This window comes from Macaca mulatta, chromosome 2 (genome assembly GCF_049350105.2).
Source record: "Macaca mulatta isolate MMU2019108-1 chromosome 2, T2T-MMU8v2.0, whole genome shotgun sequence".
NCBI classification, from domain to species: Eukaryota; Metazoa; Chordata; class Mammalia; order Primates; family Cercopithecidae; genus Macaca; species Macaca mulatta.
In genome coordinates, this window is record NC_133407.1 from 10,886,192 (window position 1) to 10,910,784 (window position 24,593).

General features: G+C 47.8%; 1 protein-coding gene and 1 long non-coding RNA gene across 8 annotated transcripts in view; one reads left to right on the forward strand and one right to left on the reverse strand.

Moving 5' to 3' along the window:
• The first annotated feature begins 171 nt into the window (after positions 1-171).
• BCL6 (BCL6 transcription repressor) lies at positions 172-24,083 on the forward strand. 7 transcript variants are annotated; one of them, XM_077990746.1, is made up of 11 exons: positions 172-230; positions 9,569-9,702; positions 10,891-10,929; positions 12,095-12,265; positions 13,857-14,078; positions 15,752-16,723; positions 17,249-17,433; positions 18,895-19,062; positions 20,165-20,295; positions 20,396-20,533; positions 22,861-24,083. In XM_077990746.1, the coding sequence occupies exons 4-11, from the start codon at positions 12,105-12,107 to the stop codon at positions 23,002-23,004; spliced, it is 2,121 nt and encodes a 706-aa protein (XP_077846872.1). In that variant the 5' UTR covers positions 172-230; positions 9,569-9,702; positions 10,891-10,929; positions 12,095-12,104; the 3' UTR covers positions 23,005-24,083. The 7 variants fall into 7 exon arrangements, with proteins under 7 accessions (XP_077846872.1, XP_014987904.1, XP_077846873.1 ...); XM_015132418.2 differs by lacking the exon at positions 9,569-9,702; XM_015132419.3 differs by lacking the exons at positions 172-230; positions 9,569-9,702 and adding an exon at positions 7,882-8,227.
• The window catches only part of LOC106997167 (uncharacterized), a 29,920-nt gene continuing 18,689 nt past the window's right edge, over positions 13,363-24,593 (reverse strand). The window contains exon 3 of the long non-coding RNA XR_001443297.3: positions 13,363-13,407. This is a non-coding gene — a long non-coding RNA (uncharacterized LOC106997167). The remainder of the gene's footprint in view (positions 13,408-24,593) is intronic.

Below are 24,593 nucleotides of genomic sequence, written 5' to 3' on the forward strand. Positions count from 1 at the left end.
TATGAGGACCTCGAAATATGCCGGACAGTGAAAAAATCTTGTGGCTTTGAGGGCTTTTGATTGGCCAGGGGAGGTAAAAAGCTCAGAGAGCTGACACCAAGTCCTCCCCTGCCACGTAGCAGTGGTAAAGTCCGAAGCTCAAATTCCGAGAATTGAGCTCTGTTGATTCTTAGAACTGGGGTTCTTAGAAGTGGTGATGCAAGAAGTTTCTAGGAAAGGCCGGACACCAGGTGATTATTGCTGTTGCTGCCGCCGCCGCTGCTGCTGCTACTGCCGCCGCCGCCGCTGTTGCCGCTGGTGCCGCTGCCGCCGCCGCTGCTCATGATCATTATTTTACCTTTTAATTCTTTTTTTTTCCGCTCTTGCCAAATGCTTTGGCTCCAAGTTTTCTATGTGTATCTATTGATATAAATGTATATATTTATTTATTCTAGCTGTCAGGTGTTAAAATAAATGCCGAAGATTAGTCCCACGTCTCTCCCACTCTAGGATATAGATTTTTATGTATTTTTTATTATTATTGTTGTCTTTGAGTGAATCGGCCGGTTCGGGGAGGCTTTTGCCACCCTCCCTTGTGTTGTTTTGGTTTTTGGAAAGGAGGTGGAGGCGAGGAAGGAGGGGAATTAGGGGGCGGCCGGAGCAGAGAGGACGAGACACTGCTTGGGGGTGATTCGGGCAAGTCTGGGGGCTGTCTGGCCCCAGACCGCGGAGAGGACGCGCGCTCGCGCTCTCGCTCTTTCTGCTGCTGCTTGCGTACGGCTTGTGATCTCTCTGGATTCGTGCGGCTGTGTTTTTTCCCTCTTTTCTCGCTTGCAAACTGCTTTCCTTGCTCCCTCGCTGCTGGCCTCCCCTTCCCTCCCTCCTCTTTTTCCTCGCCTCTTCTTCCTTCCCTTCCCCTGTCCTTCTGGGTAACTCCGGGAGGCAAAAAGGGAGGCTGCCCGCTCGCTCGCCCCGCTGGCTCTCTTCCATCGGCCTCGGTCTTTTAGATTCCCTGCCTTCGAGCCGAACCGAGATTTGGAAGGAAAAAATGCAAGCGAACTCCTCGGGTTTTTGTTTTTGTTTTTGTTGGTCATAAATCCAGATAAGATGAAGTATCGTGTCTACTATTTCCTTTCAGAGCCGTGATCTTCCTAACGAGAGCCGAGTGTTTTGGTGTCCCCTGCCCCTGTGTTTTGGGGAGCTTGGGGGCGGGGATGTTGAACACTTTGAAAATTATTCTTTCTTGGTTGTAGTCGAGAGTGTCGGGAACCTCCGCGCGCTCTCCCTGCCCATCCCGAGGAGAGAGGCTGATGGCGGGACAGGGTTTCTGGGGTGGGTGGGAAAGGGGTGCGCATTGCACCTGCGATGCCTTTCAGTGTGCGGGGGGACTCAGGGAACCGCGACAGGACAGCCCGGGAGAACGAGAAAGGTGGCGGGATTTCTGGCGGCCGCGGTGTTTGTATTTTGGGTGCTGCGTGACTCTGTGTTGGCTCCCAATGGCTGTTCCCTCCCTTTCCTAAATTTTATTTTATTTTTTTCCCATGGTACAAGCTCTGTAAAAAGGGAGCTGCCTGCTTGAGCGTAGTGGACGCCAGGCTTCAGATTCCCGAGGTCCTTACCTTGGGCGAGGAGAAAGACGAACAGAGCCCCAGCCCGCGTTCCTTATGTGCAAGACTCGGGAGGAGAGAAGGGCACTTTGTGGCTGTGGCTGGGGGGGACCCGGCGCGGGAGGAGCGGGCGCGGGCGCGAAAGGGAGATCTTTGTGAGTGATTTTGCAAAAATAGATTGTGAGGTTGGTTGGATTTGCAACCTGTGGCTCTCCTCGAGGGAGTAAGAATGGGGGAAGGCGGCGGCGGCGGCGGCCCGGGGAGGGAGTGGGTAGAGTTGGAGCCTCAGAAATCGGCTGAGCTCCGGGGGCGGGCGAGGAGAAAGGAGGGGGCGGGCAGCAGGAGCTAGGGGCCACCCCGCTGCCGGATGTAGTGACCGTGGTAAATGTCTTGAGAACTGTGGGTTGCGTTGCCTTTATGATGCCGTGTTATTGGAACCCTGGCGAAAAATGGAACTAGTGTTGCAATAATGAGTTTTAAAGCTCCCCCATGGAAAACAAAAACACAACCAAACCGATTTTTTAAAAAAATGAAAAAAGACCCTCTGTGTTGTGTTCCCTTCTACGATGGTTGAGTTGGTGGCTGGGGTTTGGGGGTGGGGGGTCCTGACAGTTGAGCAGATAAATGACCCCAAACCAGGTGCTGAAAGTCCCAAGCTGTTACAGGGCCCCTGACCACCTCAAAGAGCCAATCTCCACTCCACCGCCCCCCCCTTCCCCGCCACCCCACAACCCGCCAGGATTTAATCTTTTATGGATTTTTTTTTCAATCAGTTTATAGTTTCCAGGAGGAAAGTCTTGTAACGCTTTACTTTTTCTCTTCTTTTTCAAAAGTAAAGTGAGTGTCAGTAGATGTGTTTTTTACAGTCTGGATTAAAAAAAAGTGGGGCAGGAGAGAGGGAACCAGGGAAAGGGCTGTTTAGAAATACAGTTTGTGGCTCTGAGCGATGCCACCGGCTTCCTCTACAGAGACTGCCAGTTTCCCTTTTTCTTTGCAAGGTGTGTGTGGTTTTAATAAATAACTTAAAAAAAAAAAGAGGGGGCGGCAAGATCCATCAGGAGACAGGTATCTATTTTGCTCACTATTTACTACCAAGAGCCTTTGGCACTAGAACAGAACCTCGTAAATCTGCAGCCCAAGTTGAAGTTCATCTGGCCCTAGTCCACACGCTATTCCTGGAGGTAGCAAACATGAGCTCAAAGGAGAGAGATGAAATCACATTCTTGCTTTAAAATACATACTTTTTTAAAAAAGACGAAAAGGTATTTGTCTCTGGGGGAGGAGGAAATGGCGAACAAGTACCAGGAGATGGGCATTCCCTTACTCTAATGACTGCAGTTGAGTCTTCAGGCCAAAATAGAAACCTGTACATGGGAGCTCTCTCTCCACCCGCCCCCCCCCCACCGCCACCCCAAGTTTATAAATAGAAGTTTCCAGTATCCTCAGTATCCTATTTGGAAGACTTTCCAATACTAGAGGCTGAAGCATTGGCTAGTTTTAAGGGTCTGTTGATAGGGACAGTAAGGCTAGATGCTGTTCATGAAAACTAGGGACTTGAAGGAGACAGCCAGACAAAGTGGGAATTCTCCAATTGTCCCTTTCCTCTTCTTTTCAGTTTTGAAGGGTTTTATTCCAATGCTTTCTTGAAAAGACTAACTTATTCTGGGTTTGGTGGATAGGAATGGGACTCTAAATTCTTAAGCTGTCGTTTGCTGAGCCCTTGAAGAGTTCCAGTTATTGGTTGAGTAAATGGTAGCCATGGCTAGATGTCAAAACCCTTCCTTCCCTCTATCAGGGTAATGACACTAACAGGGTAATGACACTCACAACCCACTTTGTTGTGAAAAACTTAAGAGATTTAGAGGAGGCGGTACAGCAGCGCCACCCCTCGGTGGGTGAAACTATTGGCAAAAGTCAATTTTTGAAAAATATTGGGAAGTGAACTTATGAAACATTTTTCCCCCCAGAGATTTAAAGAAAAGGGGGGAGATAAAACTAACGGATAAAAAGGACTTCGCAGTTTATCAAGTAGGGAAGAAAAATGTTGCTTTCCAACTAGGATGGTGTTATAATAGGCAACGTGGTTCATATATATATATATATATATATATATGGTGGGGGGGAGGGTCCCTGGTTGACTTTAAGTAGAAGAGTTCTCCAGGCGGAGGTAGCCCGACCTTCCCCTTGGACTGACTTCTCAGGGCATCTTAATTCTGCTGCCTGTCGGATACCGAGATAGCGAGGGATGTTTAGGTGTAAAACACCACAGTGGCTGGAAATGCTGTAGTTTTGCCGGCGGTGGCAGGACGTATGTGTAGGGGGTGTGTTGAGGAGGTTTGTGGATGGCGTGGAGCAATGGTAGGCTGGTCTGTAGCCCTCTGTGAGTCAACATCGAATGGCGCGTGCCGGTTTCCAGCACTGCGCAACAAGTGGGACCGCCGCTGTCGCCGCGAGCACAGCGAGGGTGCAGCGTAGTGGTAAAACTGGCTGGTTTCTCTTTGCCCCAGTGGAAGCCAGGAACGGCCCCCCCAACCCTCCCGAGACCCACAACTTCACCAAAAGACCATACCCGACTCCCCACTCCCCCGCTTTGCCAGACGCAGTGAGCCTGAGTGGGATCCAGCTCTCGGCCCCCAGCGCCCCTTTCCTCCGAGAAGATCAGGAGTTTATTCCCGACTTTCTTTGCTGGACGACCAGTGTTTGGCAAGAATATGTGCCAATGCCGTCGAGTGCCATTCTGCTTTTTGAAGACAAGTGCACCTTCTTTCCCTTCCCAATACATAAAGCTTTTCGGGGGGTGGGGGGGGGGGAAATCAACTTATGATACATGAAACCAGCCCCCAGATACCACGTTGTGGTTGCTACAGGCGGGAGCATCGGGAAGAACGGAATGCCATCCACTAAATTAAATGTTTTCTAGCTTTGCTTTTAGAGGCAATCACACCCCCAACCCTCGCCCCCACCAGACAGAAAATAAAGAGGGGCGGGTAGGGATCAGTGTGGAAGCTGCGGCCGCGCGGCGATTCTCGGACGGGCTGGCCTGCCACCTAGCGGTGGGCTGAGATCGAGTTCGCGGCCATGGGCGGTGGGCTCGCGGTTCCACCTCCCGGGCGGCGGTGCCCTGACCAGATGCTAGGCCTGACAGAAGGAGGGCACCCTCCAATGGGGATGGCATGCAACCTCCAAAGTTTTGACAAGAGGGATGAAAATCAGGCCTCGCTGCTCGCCCATCACTCAGCGATGAGCATCTATTTCCACTAAGAGAAACTACAAATAACCCGCTTCGAACACACCATCTTCCTGTCCCTGTGGCCCTTCTTAGGGGAAGTCGGTAGTGGAAGGATGCCATCTAGGAGCTCAGGGGCTTTGGGACGTACAACTCTGTTTTACAGTTGAGGAAACAGGCCCGACAAGGAGGCTTGTTAGTGGTGAGTTAGTGTCTTAACCAGGACCAGATTTTAAGCTTCTGAATTTCATGTCAGTGACTGAAAGTCACAGGCGGGTTTATCTCAGCTCCTTTGAAATATTTATGAGAATGGATCGGCTGCCAGAACCATGAGTTAACCTCTTAGGCCACCTTTGTTGCCAGTGCTCATTGGAAACCGCTCCGCAGCAGTCTTGGAGGATTTTTTTTTTTTTTTAAGAAAATATGGCCTAAGATTTTCGGTAATAGACAAGAAAAGCCTAGATGGTGCTGAGGGGTGTGGGTCTCGGAGCTCGTGGGTTTGCGTGTTAAGAGGGGGATTAAGGCCTGGGCCAAAGACTTGCTGGGCGAGGCTCGATCCTGAAATCGCTCCCTTCCCCTTCCTAACATCCTTTGCATAGTAGCCTGGCGAGAAACCGTGTGTGTGTGTGTGTGTGTGTGTGTGTGTGTGTGTGTGTGTGTGTGTGTGTAACCGTGTGTGTGTGTGTGTGTGTGTGTGTGTGTGTGTGTGTGTGTGTGTAGCCTGGCGAGAAACCGTGTGTGTGTGTGTGTGTGTGTGTGTGTGTGTGTGTGTGTGTGTGTGTGTGTGTGTGTGAGGGGGAGGGGTGGGGGTCATGTGGATAGGCCAGAATTTGTGCCGCAACAGCTCCTCCGTAAAGTTTTCTTTCTCCGAGCTCGTGACTTAAGATGGCAAACGCGCGTCCGCATGCTGGCGGCCCCTAGCGGCAGCCGGCGCGCTCTGCAGCGGGAGACGGCGCTGTCTCCCCCGCCCAGGTCCTCGGGGATCGAATTCAGCCTCTCCCACTGCGGGAGCCGTCCGAGGCCGCGTCGGAGAAACGCGCCTCTGTTAGGGCTGGAAACGAATCTGGGAACGTGTTTGAAGCGCGGTCAAGTTTGACTCATCGCTTTCCAAGGACAGTTAGTGCCTTCCATCTTCATTAACGTGAATAAGGACCTTGGCTGACTTCTTTCCAGATCGGATTTTTAAAGGCATTGTTTGCTTGAGGAGATCATGCTTCTCCCCTCCCCCGCCAGCCCTTTTGCAAAGGCTGAGCCCAGTCCAGCCAGGACGGCCGAGGGATCTCTGCTCCGGGACGCGATTTGCTGGCATTGTCTTCGGGCCCTTCTGGAAGGCTGTCTCGCGCTGAGCGTATGGGGAACGTCCCTTTTGCAACTCCTCTTCAGATCTTGATGATAAAACACATCCCTCTGTTTTATTGCATTTCCTAGAAGCTTGCAGGCTTGCAAGAGCACTTTGGCAGGAAACGTGATAGAAATGAAAGTCAGGACATAATGTCCCCGAACACCTCGGTTATCCAAAGCGGCTGCCGAGGCCATCGCGTTATCAAATTCGCTTTTATCCACTGTCGCCTCCTGCACCCTCCCGTCCCCCAGCCAAGAGGGCGAAGAGTGTCTTCCCCCAAGAATAAAAGCAACTCCGCCGTTTGACCTCACCCCCTGCCGCCGGACCACGGTGGTGTCTGCAGCCGTGCAGCTAGTTGGCTGAGACACCGCTGAGACCGGGAGCCCCATGGCAGGGCCCCTGATGCGGGGTTCACTACGGCAGTTCCAGCCTTATTAAAATTCCTTGTCCTTGTCCCTAAACAGTGCTTTACACTTTCAAATTTCTCTTTGGATTTTTCAGCGGGTTATTGGAGTTATTAGATTACCAATAATCCAACAGCCGGCCTGGCTAGAGAGGAGGGGGAAGGGCGGAAGGCATTCTCCAAATCGGGAGGCTCTGGCCAAACTAGGTCAATGGGAAGGAGGGGAGGGGCGAGAAAGGGGTTGACGGTTTCAAACCTTGATGGAGGGCTCTCTCTAGTGTTAGGCAGCGGTAAAAACACCATTAGGTTTGAGCTCCCGGAACCACGGGACTCCTAATTTCCAATAAATGCACTTACTTAATTTTAACTTCCCAGATTCTCATCTCCACCCCATATTAAATCCCAACCGTCTCTTTCACCTTTATCCTACCGGGCGAAGGGGTGAGAAAGCCTCAGTGTAGGATTTTTAGACCAAAGAGGCACCGTCTTTGCAGACCGACTCTGACCCTTCCGCTGCCGCAGAAGGGATGAGCGGCGCAGTGTGACGCCACTGGCTAGTTTTAGGATCAGACTGCGGCCTTTGTGGCTGAGTCTTTCACTGTCCCCTCACCCCCGAAAGCGCACCCCGGAGCCTGCTACCGAGGCCAATTAGGACATGGCACCCGGGAGGGCCACAGGAAGGCGAGGCAACTTTGGAGAGTGCCAGTGCGTGCGCAGGGGTCGGGGCCCCGGCCTCTGCCGAGTCCAAGCAGTGTCTCTACGGTTTCGGGGAAATCGGTTTCGAAAATCCTTACAGCTTGGCAGCTCCTATTCTAAAGACTTTGGGCGGAAACCAAGGGGAGCTGGGTTCCCGTTCTTGCCAACGTAGGCGGAAGGGGCTTTCGATTTAGTTTTTCTCCAACCTTGCCAGGGGCGCCTATGATGGAGACCCTCAGCCCCTAGGGACTCCATCTTTTTGACCTTGAAGTCTAGCCCAAACATTCCCCTAAAGAAACATTCCCCTAAAGAAAGGCGGTGAGGGAGAATGGAAGGCAAAAAGAGGGAAACAAGCAAATAAACTTCGGAATCGGACAACTTAAAGTCTCGATATGAGCCTCGGATTGTATTCGAACTCCTGGGTTCTAGACCCAGCTCTGCTACTAACTTGTCTGACCTTCCCTATTTATAAATGGTTGCGGGTGAGAGGTTGGACTAGGTGAACTCTGAGAGCCCTGCACTCGGCGCGGACGAGGGATTTAGGGGAAAGTGTGCTGTATTCCCCGCGAGCCTTCCCCGGCGGCCCCGCCTCCCCGGGTGAATCCCCGGCGGCCGGCACAGCGCAGGCAGCGATCCTGGCGGCTGCCCGGGCCCGGCAGCTTCCTGGAAAGTTACTTCTTGTTGGAGCCGGCGATAGGCAAAGTGTGTTCTGTGAAATCCGCAGAGCCGAGATTGACTACGTTCCGGGAATGAGAGGGCTGTGCCATTCCCCTCATTGCCCGCTGCCTTGACGGCGTAACAGGGAAAAAAAAAAAAAAGGCATACACACAATGTTAGCTACCGAGGTGCACGAAAGGTTTTATTTGAATGTAACTAAATTTAGGGCCGCCACGGTCATACCACAAAGCCTCCATCGCGCCTTGCGGGGGGTTTCGAGGTGGATCGCCCAGGGGCGGGCAGTCCCTGGAAGACAGGTACGGAGTCGTCGGGGTGGGGTAGCGAGGTCTGCCTAGGCTTGCCCCGGCGCGCAAGGCTGGTGTTTGTGCTCTTATGTGTGAGCGAGAAAATGGGGCTTCCTGGTGCCAGCCCAGGGGAGGAGGAAGGAAAAGGATGGGGTCTTTTGTATTGGCTCGCTCTCTGGCTCTTAACCTCGCCTCTCGCTCTTATTTTCTCTCTCTCTCTCTCTCTCTCTCTCGCTCTCTCTCTCTCTCTCTCTCTCTCTCTCTCGTTTCTGCTGTCTTCTCTCTGTTTGCTTTTTTTTTTTTTTTTTGGTTCCTGTTTTCTTCTTCAATGGAAAGTTCTTTTAAAGGATCTGCCTTCTCAAGGAGCCTAGTTGGCTATGCACAAGGAAAGCGCCAAAGGAGCTAAAGGGAGGAAGGGAGGAGAAAACATGTAACTCTACCGTGGTGGTTACTGACCCAGCGCGGGTGCGGGTTGATTGGGATGGGAAGTCCAGGTCTGGGGGCAGCCAGCAAGTGGCAGTTTCTCATTGACAGCCCTGCTCCTTGGAGATTGTTTTTGTGGGTAGTCTTTTGTGTGGCATTAGTGGAATGGCTGAATCTAGGAGATGAGTCATGTCCAGAACTTGCTGGAAATTGGCTTTGAGATTTGGAGCAAGGCTTCTCACCTGGGGCCTCAGTTCCCTCCCTAATAAAGCAGGGCTGTTATAAGGATAAGATGTAATCCTGAGGGGTGGGAAAGGACTAAGGGCTCGGTAAAAGTACAAACCAAGTACTGGTGGTGCTTCCACACCTGCGGCATTTGGTGACAACACTGCCCACACTCAACCCACACACTCAGGAGTTGGGGGGTGGGGCTCTTAAGAAGAGTTGGCTTACAAAGGAGTGAAACTGTGCCTTGTGTATGTACATTTGTTTTTGGCCAGGCAGAGGCTTAGGGTGAAAAGCCCAAGGCCTAGCTGACAGTGGACACAGGAGAATTTGTTTGTTTCAGTCCGCATCTGGAGTGAGTCATTGCCACTTGTTATGGTGAAATGGCAAATCTGGGCTTCCTGTGGTTCCAGAAGCCTGCGACTGGAAATCCACAAGCAAGCTGGTGGTTGAAGCTGGTTAAAGAACAGCCTAGGTATTCCAGAAGTGTTTGAGGATCCCTTCCATGAGGGAAGAGAGGAAAGTTTACATGTAAACCTCCCGTGTGTCCTCAGCTTTCTTTTGCAAAGGAGAAAATCCTTGACGTTTGGTAAAGGCCGAGTTAGTCTATCTCTCTTTGCCTATCTCGAGTTGGGCTGGGGAGAAGAGGAGATAGGTTCTTTTGTCTTTTTCTGTCCTCTCCCTTCCCCACTTCCTTCCCTCCAGTCCTCACTCGCTCACATGCACACACTAACCTTGGAGCCGATGGGATTGAGTGACTGGCACTTGGGACCACAGAGAAATGTCAGAGTGTTTGGTTACAGACTCAAGGAAACCTCTCATTTTAGAGTGCTCATTTGGTAAGACTCAGCAGCCTGGAATGGGGCAAAGTGTTTGTGTGGGGGAAGGAACTTAAAAATGAGATTCACCCACATCAGGGTGCTGTCTTGCATGTTCTACAGCACGTAGGCTGATTTGGAAAGGGGACAGGAATTGGAGCCAGAAGACCTAGGGCCAGGTCACCAACCATCTACATGGCCCAACATGACCTTGCTGGCCTCAGGCCCGTTTACCCGGAAAATAGCTCTAAAAGGTTCTGCTTTTTTTTTTTTTTTTTCTTTTTACAGGAGGAAAGACAGTTTGAATATTGTTTTGTTTTGCAGCCCGCATTTGATCATAAATGAGGGTCTCACACCTATGCTTTTAATGATTTTGTTTTAGAGAAGCCAGTTTGAAAGGAGGTACATATTTCATTAAATCTCTTTAAGGTTTAGTGCTCCCTGACCAGTTCTCAGCTAAATCACATAGTTAAGTCTTTTACCAGCAGGGAGAAGCACAAACTTGGAAGCAATAGCATTCTGTCTGGTCTTAGACCCAGTAGGGAAGGGAGAGAAAACTTTGAAAAACAAGACAAAGGTTTTCAAGGAATACGTAGACATGACGTCTCAGGCTGTGTTCTGCAGAGCTATATTCAGTCTTAATATTTCAGATAGGCAGGAAATACTGCCTAGCTGTTTGCCTTGAGCAAGCCACTTGAACCCTTAAATCTCAGTTTCATTGCCAGTGAAATAAGGATAAAGATATTGGCCCTATCGTCCTCGTGGAATCATTCTAAGACTTGAAAGATAATATTGTAGCAGGTTTTGAATGACGTCCAGTATATTTAGGCCACAGACGGATCATTATTGTTAATGTTGACAGAACCATTTTTCTTGTTTTTTATTTCCCATAAACTCAAGTGGCCTTTGGATGGTATACATTTTTTCTTTGAAGAAGGAAATGTATGTATGTATGTATAACTAATTAATGTATGCAATTGTACTCCCAGTACTCAGGATAAAAACATTATTATCTCATAGCTTCGGGTGCCTGTTGTTTTCGTAAGAGCAGAGTTGGAAAATGTTTGTTAGCTTGTGGTAAAACCACACCAGCTGGCAAGCTGCAACTATCAAAGCAAAACTAAATGTGTATGTCCTAAAATAAGACTATAGTGGACAATCTTACATTCGTTAAATCAATTTCTGTTTGCTTTCTTCTCTTCTCTGCAGGTTTTGAGCAAAATTTTGGACTGTGAAGCAAGGCATTGGGTAAGTAAATAAAATTATATGCTTCCAAATGTTGGGACAAACTGTTTCTTTTGAATTTGCCAATACATGTGTTTCTGTGAACTTTGCTACTGTTCATTATATGAGACAAGGATAACCAGTTCCCTCTACATCACTCCTAGTCCTCATCCTTCACCTCTGTATTAGACTGTCTTAACACTTGCATGGTCAATCATTCTGTTACTCTTTCTTTGTACAAACTAATTTAGCCAGCTACTGTGCACCAACAATATGCTAGCTCCTCAAGGTACGAAAGTCAGACAACTCTAAAGCCTAACAGTAGAGAGAGACCAATGGTGACTGAGATGATGAAATAAGATACTTAAGAGAATAGCTGTGAGTTTTGAGAACCTCCTATGAACAAAGAATGTATTTCCAACTTTTATAACCACATAGGTATTACTACTTCCATTTGGGGAAACCAGAGCCCAAAACCAGTAAACAACCTGCTTAAAGTCCCACAGCTAACAAAAGGCAAGTCTAGCCTGATAATCTTAAAACACAGTGTCTCGACCGGGTGCGGCGGCTCATGCCTGTAATCCCAGCACTTTGGGAGGCCGAGTTGGGTGGATCATGAGGTCAAGAGTTTGAGACCAGCCTGGCTAATATAGTGAAACACCATCTATACTAAAAATACGAAAAAATTAGCTGGGCGTGGTGGCAGGCACCTGTAATCCCAGCTACTCAGGAGACTGAGGCAGGAGAATCGCTTGAATCTGGGAAGGCGGAGGTTGCAGTGAGCTGAGATTGCGCTATTGCACTTCAGCCTGGGTGACAGTGTGAGACTCCATCTCAAAAAGAAAAAAAAAGCAAAAAATCCAGTGTCTCTCCATTGCCACATACTCACTGCCTCTCAGTGCTTGGCAGAGTATTTGGTATGTGGGAAAAACACTCAACAAACATTCATTCCCTTTGCTTTTCCCCTAACGGACTTTCTATCCCAGCTTGCTGGATAAAAGTTATTTTCCCCATTTTGAAACTGTGAAGAATAATGGCCAGAGTTGGGCTATGAATTGTTCAAAGATCAAACACAAGGGACCTGAGTTGCATTCCGTACCTTAGCAGGCTGAGCCACCTGCTCTGATACCCATGGCAAGCAGGAAACAGGTTCTGGAGGACTAACAGGATTTTGGCTTCTTTTTTCAAGTGAAGACAAAATGGCCTCGCCGGCTGACAGCTGCATCCAGTTCACCCGCCATGCCAGTGATGTTCTTCTCAACCTTAATCGTCTCCGGAGTCGAGACATCTTGACTGATGTTGTCATTGTTGTGAGCCGTGAGCAGTTTAGAGCCCATAAAACGGTCCTCATGGCCTGCAGGTGAGGGGTCTGAAAGGAAAGGGTGGGTGAGTCAAAGTGGGGTGATGGTGCTGGCGGCCAAGCAAGGCGGAACATGGAGGCCTTTTACTGCATCTGGGCGACGTCTCGCTTTGTCTCCAGATCTCAGCACCATGGCCTGGCAGAGTAGGCTCCCAAGTGAATGAATGAATGAACGAATGCACTTTTAGAAAAGAGAGTCATTTTCTGTGGGCAGAGAGGGAGAAAAATTATTTACTGCCCCAAGAAAGGATGTGTTTGGGGCAGACATGGAGAACAACTTCAGTTAACCAGTGAAAAAATGACAGAAGATTTCAAATGAACTTTCTTTAAGTAGTTTAAGCAAGTTAATTTGAAATATTTTGCTCTTTTATGCTATAAATGTATTTATTTTATGCTACAACTGAATCTCCATGGGTGTTCAGAGTATATGTAAGAGTTAGTGAGAGTGAACTAGCTGATTCTTCATGTTCATCAAGTATTTCGAGTTTTCAAAGCAATTTTATATTACATATCATCTCCCTGGATCTTTTTAGCAGCCTTCAGTGTTATGCATTGCACTATTGTCTTCATTTTATCGATGGTAAAAGGAAAGCACAGGGAGGTTAAATGATGTAGAATCAGGGATCTCGCTATTAGATAACTTATCCAACATCTACTCTAAGCACCTGATTTTTAATAGTGGAAATAACAGAGGCTTATAGAGATATAAAAATAATAGATAATGTTTAGTGAATGCTTACTATATACGAGGCATCATTCTATATCCTTTAGATTTTCATTCTTGCCACAACACTGTAAGGTAGACATGATTGTTCCTCCTACTTTGAAGATGAGTAAAGCAAGATGCAGAGAAGCTAAATATCTTACCCAAAGTTGCATAGCTACTTGGTGGAAGTCTGGCTCACTTCTGGCAACCCACTCAGAAAAAGCAGAATCAGGAATCAAGACGATAGCCCAGAATTCTTGTTTACAATTGAGTACTCTTTCCACCACCAGACAGCATGGCACCTGGAGGCATTGCTTGGGGTTTGACTTGGGTCTTCTAGGAATAACAGACCCTCTTTTAATCTATGGACTTTGATAAAAGCAGTAGAGTATAGATGTAGGCATATTTTTATTTAGTTGTCATTCATACCCAAATTCTAAAAAAAGATAGAATTTAAAAAATAAGTAGAAATGCAATGGAACAAGAGGAAATGCTTATGCCAAAGATAGACTAAGAATAGTTACTGCAAATGGGGGCTAAATTAACTCTGGTAATCCGTACAGTTAAGACTAAAAGGAAAATAGGCCCTGTGACTTTAAGAAGATTCAGTTAACCCCTCTGACGTTAGTTCCCCTATTTGTAAAGGCAGAGAATGATAGTACCTACCTTGCAGGGCTGTAAGGAGCAAAGGATAATGCATGTACGGTGCTTAATGACTCTCTGACATTTGGTAAGCTCTCCATAAATAGCAGCTATTATTAATTACCGTAGAAGTTCTGGAGGTAGGGGAATAGCCCAGGGGAAAGGGGCTGAGTATCAGTGCTGACTGTAATGGATCACAGATTCTATACATCTACTAGAGTGGGCTATTGGTTTGTTTTACAGTGGCCTGTTCTATAGCATCTTCACAGACCAGTTGAAATGCAACCTTAGTGTGATCAATCTAGATCCTGAGATCAACCCTGAGGGCTTCTGCATCCTCCTGGACTTTATGTACACATCTCGGCTCAATTTGCGGGAGGGCAACATCATGGCTGTGATGGCCACAGCTATGTACTTGCAGATGGAGCATGTTGTGGACACCTGCCGGAAGTTTATCAAGGCCAGGTGAGTTGCTGCCCGGGTGGAAGCCTCGGAGATGGAAGAGATGGTCCCTGATCAGAAACCTTTGATAATTCATGCATACAGAAAAAATAGTCCTCTACGATATGCTGCAACCCACATTTCCACTCTTTTTGCACACTTCTGCTCTTCTTAACTCTTGTGCCCCAGGCAGACTTAACTCCTGTGGCTATGCAGATAGGTCCTATGCATTACCGCCTCTTGCTTTCTTCCATTCGCTTAATATACCCTCTCCTCGACCCATCCTGCAAGGCCAATCTTGGATGCCAGCTCTTCCGTGGAAGTTTTTCTGATTACCACTTTTCCTCCCTCAGCTCTTCCTCTGTGTTGTGAAGCATTTTGCCTGTGCTTTAAACTTTCCTTCTATTTTAATATTTGCATATGTATTTTAGTTCTCCTTTAGACTTCTATTACAACTGTTTACGTATGTGCCTTAGTTCCCTACCAGACTGTGGGCTGCTCAAGGTTACAGGGGCTGTCTTACTCACCTTTTATGTCACAGTGCTCCTACTAGGCAGGACATTTATTGAACTGAATTGAGTACACCTGAGGGGTGATAAGACATGACCTTCATTTAAAGGTGAGGAACTTGAGATCCAAAGAAGGGAAGAGCTTCACTATGTGGAACAGAGACTCAGAGCTTAACTTCTTTAGAACCATTTGATCCAGCCATGCTAGGGTGATTGCATCCTCGCTCAAACAGAAGGGGTTTCCAGGCTGTGTTTGAAAACCTCCAGGAGCCAGAAACTCAGTGTTCCCAGAACCACACGGCATACCTTGGACAGTTAGAAAGCTTCTCTTTTTGGCTTCTCTTTAACCTTCTTATTGGTTCTAGCTCCGTTAACTGTCATCATGGTGAGCTTGCGTATTTATTTCACCCACATGATGTTCCTTCAGGTATATACAGCTAGAGTTCTTTGTCTCCTGTGGGTGCTAATGGTGGCAAGATCATCATTGCTATCATTTACAAGTACTTTCAGTGGATCAGGCCTTGTGCTTAGAATGGCTGAGTAACTTGCTCCATGTCACCTAGCTGCTAAGTGGCACAGCTGGGTTTGCAAACCAGGTCTGGCTGCTCTAGACCAGGGATTCTTGTATTGGCATTTGCTGCCTGTTCTCTATGTAAGCTTTCATCAGCATCTGGGACAAGTTCTTTCTTCAGTAGGTTACTCATTTGTGTATGGTCCTCCAAATGTGTCATACCAGCATTGTATAAATTCTTCTTTTCCTGCTTCCCTACGTGTAAAATGGAGATAATAATAACCACCTTTCCTTCCTTTCAGGATTTTGCATGGGTGAAATGAGATAAGGGCTTTGAAAGTTTTATGTGAGCTATAAAATTTTATAACATCAGAAGAGCTATAGATTCACACACATGCATAGATATGTGCCTTAAACATACAGGATTATGTCTAATCAGGCACAGATCATGCCGGTAACTCACTTCCCTTCTCTGGGCCTCAATCTTCCCAATTGTAGGCTAGATTTCCAGGCTTCTAGTGTAAATGCGTTGTAATTGTATTTCCCAGCTCCAGAGCCATGTCACCTGTGTCTAGCTAATTCAAACACAGATGTGGTTACGTAAGTGCCACTGGAAGCTCATCTATTTAACCGTCCTGATTTGAGGCCGGTGTCTTTCCTCTTGTTTTCTTTCACAGTGAAGCAGAGATGGTTCCTGCCATCAAGCCCCGTCATGAAGAGTTCCTCAACAGCCGGATGCTGATGCCTCAAGACATCATGGCCTATCGGGGTCGTGAGGTGGTGGAGAACAACCTGCCACTGAGGAACGCCCCTGGGTGTGAGAGCAGAGCCTTTGCCCCCAGCCTGTACAGTGGCCTGTCCACACCGCCAGCCTCTTATTCCATGTACAGCCACCTCCCTGTCAGCAGCCTCCTCTTCTCCGATGAGGAGTTTCGGGATGTCCGGATGCCTGTGGCCAACCCCTTCCCCAAGGAGCGGGCCCTCCCGTGCGATAGTACCAGGCCAGTCCCCGGTGAGTACAGCCGGCCGGCCTTGGAGGTGTCCCCCAGTGTGTGCCACAGCAATATCTATTCACCCAAGGAAACAGTCCCAGAAGAGGCACGAAGCGATATGCACTACAGTGTGGCTGAGGGCCTCAAGCCTGCTGCCCCCTCAGCCCGAAATGCCCCCTACTTCCCCTGTGACAAGGCCAGCAAAGAAGAAGAGAGACCCTCCTCAGAAGATGAGATTGCCCTGCATTTCGAGCCCCCCAATGCACCCCTGAACCGGAAGGGTCTGGTTAGTCCACAGAGCCCCCAGAAATCTGACTGCCAGCCCAACTCGCCCACAGAGTCCTGCAGCAGTAAGAATGCCTGCATCCTCCAGGCCTCTGGCTCCCCTCCAGCCAAGAGCCCCACTGACCCCAAAGCCTGCAACTGGAAGAAATACAAGTTCATCGTGCTCAACAGCCTCAACCAGAATGCCAAACCAGAGGGGCCAGAGCAGGCTGAGCTGGGCCGCCTTTCCCCACGGGTCTACACTGCCCCACCTGCCTGCCAGCCACCCATGGAGCCTGAGAACCTTGACCTCCAGTCCCCAACCAAGCTCAGTGCCAGCGGGGAGGACTCCACCATCCCGCAAGCCAGCCGGCTCAATAACATCGTTAACAGGTGATTTCAGAGACAGTCTGGGTCTGAGGTCAGGGGTTACCTGGGCAGGGATCCACGTCATTTCTTCTGATGGATACAAGGGTTTCTTCTTTCTTGGCTGAATTGCTGAGCCTATTAGAGGTGTGGAATCAGTGCCTATTGATTGAGTTAGTGTAAGTAAGGAAGTGTATTACACTGAAGTAGTGTATATGTTTTCACAGCAAGAGAGATCATTCCCTTCTGGGGCAGAATAGTGTTCTGTAAATCCCACAGGCACTTCCTGTGGTCTTGATGTGGCAGGGGACCATCCTGCTACCCTTGGACTGAGAGAGGTTGTGGGCTACGGAGAAGCTCTGGCTCAGTTTGACCCTGGTCAATGATCTTTCCGCAGATACTGTTTGGAGATACACTTGAGGACAACTCTGGGGCTCAGAGCCTGAGCGGGCAGTCCAGCCCTGGCCTCTGGGCTTGCCAACACACAGGGAGGAGAGGGTGGTCTTGAGGCCCTGCCCCAGGTGCTGAGGCTGTCTTCACTCCTGCCCACAGGTCCCTGACAGGCTCTCCCCGCAGCAGCAGTGACAGCCACTCACCACTCTATATGCACCCCCCGAAGTGCACGTCCTGCGGCTCTCAGTCCCCACAGCATGCAGAGATGTGCCTCCACACCGCCGGCCCCACGTTCCCTGAGGAGATGGGAGAGACCCAGTCTGAGTACTCAGATTCCAGCTGTGGTGAGTCCCTTTCCCTCCCTCCCCTTGTCAGGGAGAAGGAAGACCCCTCTGCTCCGTGGGTTTTGTGCTCCATTTTACTTACGCTGTTGTCTCTGATTGGAGCAGTCCTCAATTGCAAGTCCACTGGCGCTCCAAGTCAGCAGCCGTTCATCCCACGCTTCGCTTCTTAGGGAATCGAGCTAACCAAAGTGAGGGATGGGGTATTAGAGTTAATCTGGTGTAATCAGGACTTATCATACAGTCTTTTAGCTTCATTCCAGCAAAAGTAGCTTGTGGGACTGGCTGCAACTCCCAGAGCTTTCTCCATTCCTCAATACCAGAATGACTGGGACTGAGTTGTGTGCATGTTGTTCTCTGCCAGGCTGTACATTCTGCAAGCAGAAGCATCTGACCTTATTCATTCTTGCATCCCCCATAGGTAGTAGTAAGTGCCTAGCATGGAGTAGGAACTCAGTAATACTAGTCGAGTTAAAAGAGTTGAAGAAAATTATTAAATTGGAGTTTCTGGATAGTCGGTGGTTGGCATTCCCGGTTTTTACCAGACAAAAAAGTCTAATTCTTCACCCAGCTCTGGCTACAGTAATAGAGCCCAGTAGTACCTAATCAGGGTTAAATCGCCGTGACTTGTCATTTTCAAATTGTTACAACAAATGAAAAAAAAAAAAATCAGCTGCTTACACCAAGAGATTTGGCACAGGGTCATGGACCCATAGATGGGAGAGCGAGAAGTGTCCCCTCCTGCCCCCTGGCTAGTTTTGCCTTTGCTCTACACTCCAGTTCTTTTTCTCTGGGCCTCTGTTCCCACTTCCACCGTCAGCTTTGGTCTCCCAATCTCACAGGAGGATTTGGAGACATGAGATCCAGATAGGTGCAAGGGTGACCACAGTGTTCATCATTAATTCCTCCTTCAGTGACCTCAAAGTAGAATTGAATTGACCTATACCTTACGTTCCTGGAATGCTTTGTGTTTGATTTTGTGTAATATAATGTCCTCCTGTGAGGTAGGCAGGACAGGGATTGATTATCTGACTTTGAAGACAGAGATGCAGAGAGAGGCTCAGAGGTAAAGGGTCTTGCCTGAGGGCTTCTGTGTATCAGTGTAAATAAAACCATAAACTTACTTTTAAAAATCAATTCTCAGAGCTCTTGGGGAAAGAAAATCTCTGTTGAGCTTTCCTCACACTGGCGCAGGCCCTCTGAACACCTATTTGTTTGACCTTCCCTTCTGTACCTTGATTCAGTCCATCTCCTTTCTCCCTTCTCTACGGCTAAGACTCTAAATGCTAAGAAAAGTAAAGTCCCCACAGATCCTTTGCTCTGGGCTCCCATGAATGTCGGGTGGGTGAGTGAGGGACTGAGGGTTCAGTTTGGCACAGGGGGTAGCTACAGAGGAGAGTGGCCTTAGAGCCCTGCCTCCCTTCCTCGTGCTGACGTTGGTGTCCCCCTACCACCCTCCAACAGAGAACGGGGCCTTCTTCTGCAATGAGTGTGACTGCCGCTTCTCTGAGGAGGCCTCACTCAAGAGGCACACGCTGCAGACCCACAGTGACAAACCCTACAAGTGTGATCGATGCCAGGCCTCCTTCCGCTACAAGGGCAACCTCGCCAGCCACAAGACCGTCCATACCGGTATGGCCCTGCCGCACATGACCCGAAGTCTCCACAACTATTGGGGCAGGACAGGGAGAGGATCCTAGAGAAAGCTGCGTGGGGCCTGAAGACCTGGTGGGGCAAGGCAGGAGGCAGGCCCCATCCTGGCCTGAACGAGGGGCCTAACCCTGTCTTGTCTTTGCTTGGTGACTTGACTCATCCACTCCCTGTGTCCTTTGTCTTTCCTGAGATGCTCTATCCTGCTTTTCTGCCTTTGCTGGGGTCAGAAGTGTTAATCCCACTGTACAGGTGAAGAGACTTAAGTCTGGGGAAGACAAATAGATTCGATTTTTGTAAAGCCGGAAAAAAAAAAAAAGGTCTCTTAATTTCTTTTAATAACTTGTTCCTTATCAACTCACATTCCTTTACCAGGTAGCTTCTCATGACCTGATTGTTGTTTAAGATCTCTCTTAGTACTGTAAATGGCCCTATTATCCCAGAAACTTTCATGAAGGAAGGTTCAGCCATTCTATTGGTTTCCTCTGCCTGAGCATCTGCTCAGCCCCAAGCCCCACCCCTCTTGCAAATGGAATCCAGCTGTAGTTGCCACAAGTGGAAAAATACGTTTGTTCTAAAAGAAAGGAACTAGAGCAGCCTGATTGTGTCTCCCTGGTGAATGAGTTGATGAGTGAAACTGTCTTATCCAAGGGAAAAGCTAGAAGAGTCTTCCCAGGTAATCTGAAGTAGCCCCTCAGGTTGCAGAAAGGGAAACTGAGGCCCAGAGAAGGAGAGTGACTTGTCCAGGTTTCACAGGCAGATAATCCTAATGACAAAGCTGCTTCTACAGCCCAGGCTTCCTGGAGCCTCCCCCTCTCCTATCCCGCACCTGGCATTGTTGCTACTCCATGCCACCACTTGTTTCTTGGCCCTGGTCCCCTGCAAGCTATGCGGGTGTGTGTGTTAGACAGGGCTGGCAGGCATGGGGCAGGCCCCTGGATTCTCTCTCTGACATTCCCTAAGGGAAAGGAAAACACCAGTGGCCTCAGGGAGGAGCAGGCTGCTTAGGAATCCGGGAGCCAGGGACTGCAGAGACCTTCCTTACTGAATATGGCTTTTCTTTTTCCCCTTTTCTCGGTAACAGGTGAGAAACCCTATCGCTGCAACATCTGTGGGGCCCAGTTCAACCGACCAGCCAACCTGAAAACCCACACTCGAATCCACTCTGGAGAGAAGCCCTACAAATGCGAAACCTGTGGAGCCAGATTTGTACAGGTGAGCAGAGTGGCCCGGAGAAAGGCCCAGTCAGTCCCTGGGCTGCTCAGAGGCCTGCAGCCCACCCCAGATGACGTCTCATGCTTTCTTCTTCGTTCAGGTGGCCCACCTCCGTGCCCACGTGCTCATCCACACTGGTGAGAAGCCCTATCCCTGTGAAATCTGTGGCACCCGTTTCCGGCACCTTCAGACTCTGAAGAGCCATCTGCGAATCCACACGGGAGAGAAACCTTACCATGTACGTAAGCCTCTTGAGGCTGCTCTCTGGCCTGCGGGGATGTGGAGGGCAGGGAAGGAGGTGGAGCAGGGAGACAGTAGAACTGTTTGCTCCCATCTCAAGCACACAGTGGGGCAACCACTATACTAATGGCTGGAAGACCTAGATCTGAGTCTGATGGCCAGACACCCTGCTTGACCTTGGCCCAAGCCTTAGGGCACTCATCTTTAAAGTGGGGGTATCAGACTAGGTGATCTGGGCCTTAGAGAAGAGTCTAGACTGTGGATACATATATTTGATTCCCTCCACCTGGATTCATTCATTTCACAAATGCTTATTGAGTGCCTACTGGACACCCCATACTGGGCTAGATGCACATTTAAGAGAAGCTAAGGTGCTTGAGAAGGAACAGTCTTAGGAGGAGGAGAACAAAAAGAATGTTATAAGAATTAATGATGTTACAAGAAAAAATTATTTAAAAAAAAAACATAGAGAAGAGTCATTTTAAGAAAGAGGAGGCGGCCAGCCGTGCAGCACGACACTGTGGGTGGGTCCCTGGGGTTGTAGTGTTCTAGGGCTGGGTCTCAGCAGCTACAGCCTGTGTGCCAATGTCTGAACATTCCATGAACTAGGAATGGTTTTTACAATTAGAAAGTAAAAGAATATTTTGTGCCGTGTGCAAAGTATATGAAATTTAAATTTCATTGTCCCTAAGTAAAAGGTTATTGGAACACAGTCATGCTCATTTGTGTACATTTTGCCTATGGTTGCTTTGAGGATTTGATGACATCCTTCTAGGTGGTGATGGGAACAAGAAGTAATCAATGAATGGTTAACCTACCTACCAGAGGTTAACCTGCAAAAAACATGGTTATTTTTGTTCACTGGTTTATCAAGCTGTGAGTGAATATCTTCTTACTTGCTGTTTGTTCTTGGGCAAATTAGTTATCCTCTTAGCACCTTAATTTCCTAGTCTGTAAAGTGAGTTTGATGATAGTATCTACTTCATGAAGTTGTAGTATTAACTAATTATTAAAGTGTCGCGTGTAGCACAAGCACATAGTAATAGTAAAATAAATATCTGCTAGGATAATGATTTGCTAGAATTTTAGATGCGTAGGATATCAGAGTTGAGAATGACTTTCAGCCTGTATTGACCCCGCTATTCAGAAGGGAGATCCAAGGCCCGGAGAGAGAAATGACATGCTGGGGACACACAGTGGTGAATGGCATAGATACAGCAGACCCTATGTCTCCCAAGACCAGAGATTTTACACATGGCCCTGCTCATTTTTTATTGTCTTAATCTATTTCCATTTTCACTTTAAAACATATACTCTATCTGAACATATTTTATTACCCTTTTTGTTTTAGAATAGTTTTAGATTTATAGAAAAATTGCAAAGATTGTACCAAGGGCTCCAACATGTACCCATTTTATCCTATTGTTAACATCTTACGTTAGTTCCATATATTTGTCACAACTAATGAACTAATACTGATATATAATTACAAGCTAAAGTTCATACTTTACTTACATTTTCTGTTTTTATCTAAGAATGTCCTTTCTCATTCAAGATCTCCTCTAGATTACCCCTTTACATTTCGTCATCCATATTACTTTTAAGTAACTTTTATCTAAACTAAAGTGCTTGTTACCCATTCGTTGAATTCAATCAAGAAATGGCTCCACTTGCTAATGTTTAGTTAGCTTACCTAAGATACATACCCTACGAAAGAATATCACTGCATTTAAAAACATTTACCCTAGACTCCAGAATATCCATGAATTCAGACTGATCTAGTCCATTTGTCCAGGTGCGTTTAGATTAATTGCATAATTGGAATAAGAGGTGCATTCTGTTAGGTACTAGGAAGATTATAAAGTTTAGAGAAAAATAGCCATTACCCTCAAAGTGTTACCCACTTAAGAAGGATCCATGCACACGGAGGGCTGTGTGGTAAAGGTAGAACTCTTACAGAGGCTCAAAGGAAAACAGGGATTATTTTCATCCTTGAGAGATTCAGAAATGACTTAATAATTAGAGGAGTTTGCATCTAACTGCATTTTTGGAAAAGACTTGAACTTGTGGAGTTAAGGCAGGGAAGGACATCTCTAGCAAGGGAGAAGCAGAAGCAACACTTGGGAAAGCAGGGAATGGACATTTGCATGATGCTAGCTTATCTGTTGGCAGAAGCCCGGATGTATATGGGTTCTTCACCTGGCCTTGGAGAGGCAAGAGCTGCCCCTGTCCCTTGTAGGGAGAATCTTCCTCTCTGGGTCTTTGAGCAATGACACTTTTCTTGGGTTGATGACAGCTAACAGTTTGCCTCTGATATCCCTGCAGTGTGAGAAGTGTAACCTGCATTTCCGTCACAAAAGCCAGCTGCGACTTCACTTGCGCCAGAAGCATGGCGCCATCACCAACACCAAGGTGCAATACCGCGTGTCAGCCACTGACCTGCCTCCGGAGCTCCCCAAAGCCTGCTGAAGCATGGAGTGTTGATGCTTTCGTCTGCAGCCCCTTCTCAGAATCTACCCAAAGGATACTGTAACACTTTACAATGTTCATCCCATGATGTAGTGCCTCTTTCATCCACTAGTGCAAATCATAGCTGGGGGTGGGGGGTGGTGGGGGTCGGGGCTTGGGGGACGGGGAGCCGCAGCAGCTCCCCCTCCCCCACTGCCATAAAACATTAAGAAAATCATATTGCTTCTTCTCCTATGTGTAAGGTGAACCACGTCAGCAAAAAGCAAAATCATTTTATATGTCAAAGCAGGGGAGTATGCAAAAGTTCTGACTTGACTTTAGTCTGCAAAATGAGGAATGTATATGTTTTGTGGGAACAGATGTTTCTTTTGTATGTAAATGTGCATTCTTTTAAAAGACAAGACTTCAGTATGTTATCAAAGAGAGGGCTTTAATTTTTTTAACCAAAGGTGAAGGAATATATGGCAGAGTTGTAAATATATAAATATATATATATATAAAATAAATATATATAAACCTAAAAAAGATATATTAAAAATATAAAACTGCGTCAAAGGCTCGATTTTGTATCTGCAGGCAGACACGGATCTGAGAATCTTTATTGAGAAAGAGCACTTAAGAGAATATTTTAAGTATTGCATCTGTATAAGTAAGAAAATATTTTGTCTAAAATGCCTCAGTGTATTTGTATTTTTTTGCAAGTGAAGGTTTACAATTTACAAAGTGTGTATTAAAAAAAAAAACAAAAAGAACAAAAAAATCTGCAGAAGGAAAAACGTGTAATTTTGTTCTAGTTTTCAGTTTGTATATACCCGTACAACGTGTCCTCACGGTGCCTTTTTTCACGGAAGTGTTCGATGACGGGCGAGCGTGTGCCATCCCGTTTTGAAGTGTAGGCAGACACAGGGACTTGAAGTTGTTACTAACTAAACTCTCTTTGGGAATGTGTGTCTCATCCCATTCTGCGTCATGCTTGTGTTGTTACTACTCCGGAGACAGGGTTTGGCTGTGTCTAAACTGCATCACCGCGTTGTAAAATATAGCTGTACAAATATCAGAATAAAATGCTGAAAAGTCAAGCGGGCTTGGTCTGGAGGGCTTTTCTTGCGTTGGAATGGGGCCTGGCCTGGGTCTTGCTCCCTCAGCTCCTAACCTGGTGGAAAATGCTCTTGGAGGGGAGGGGCTGCTGGCTGCTGCATTTTCAAAAAAGAGCATCATTTGAGATGAGGCTAGGTTCCCGGTCCCTTGGCATGAACGCACATTTGGATCCCAGCACCAGGAGAGACTGTGGACTCCAGGCCCTTTCTGAAGAGCTCAGGTGGGAGATTTTGGAAGGATCTCCCACACAGCTCTAGGCTAAGCATTTTGTTTGTTTGTTTGTTTGTTTGAGACAGAGTCTCGCTTTGTCTCCTAGTCTGGAGTGCAGTGGTGCAATCTCAGCTCACTGCAACCTCCGCCTCCCGAGTTCCAGTGATTTTCCTGCCTCAGCCTTCCGAGTAGCCAGGATTACAGGTACGCACTACCATGCCCAGCTCATTTTTTGTACTTTTAATAGAGACGGCGTTTTGCCATGTTGGCCAGGCTGGTCT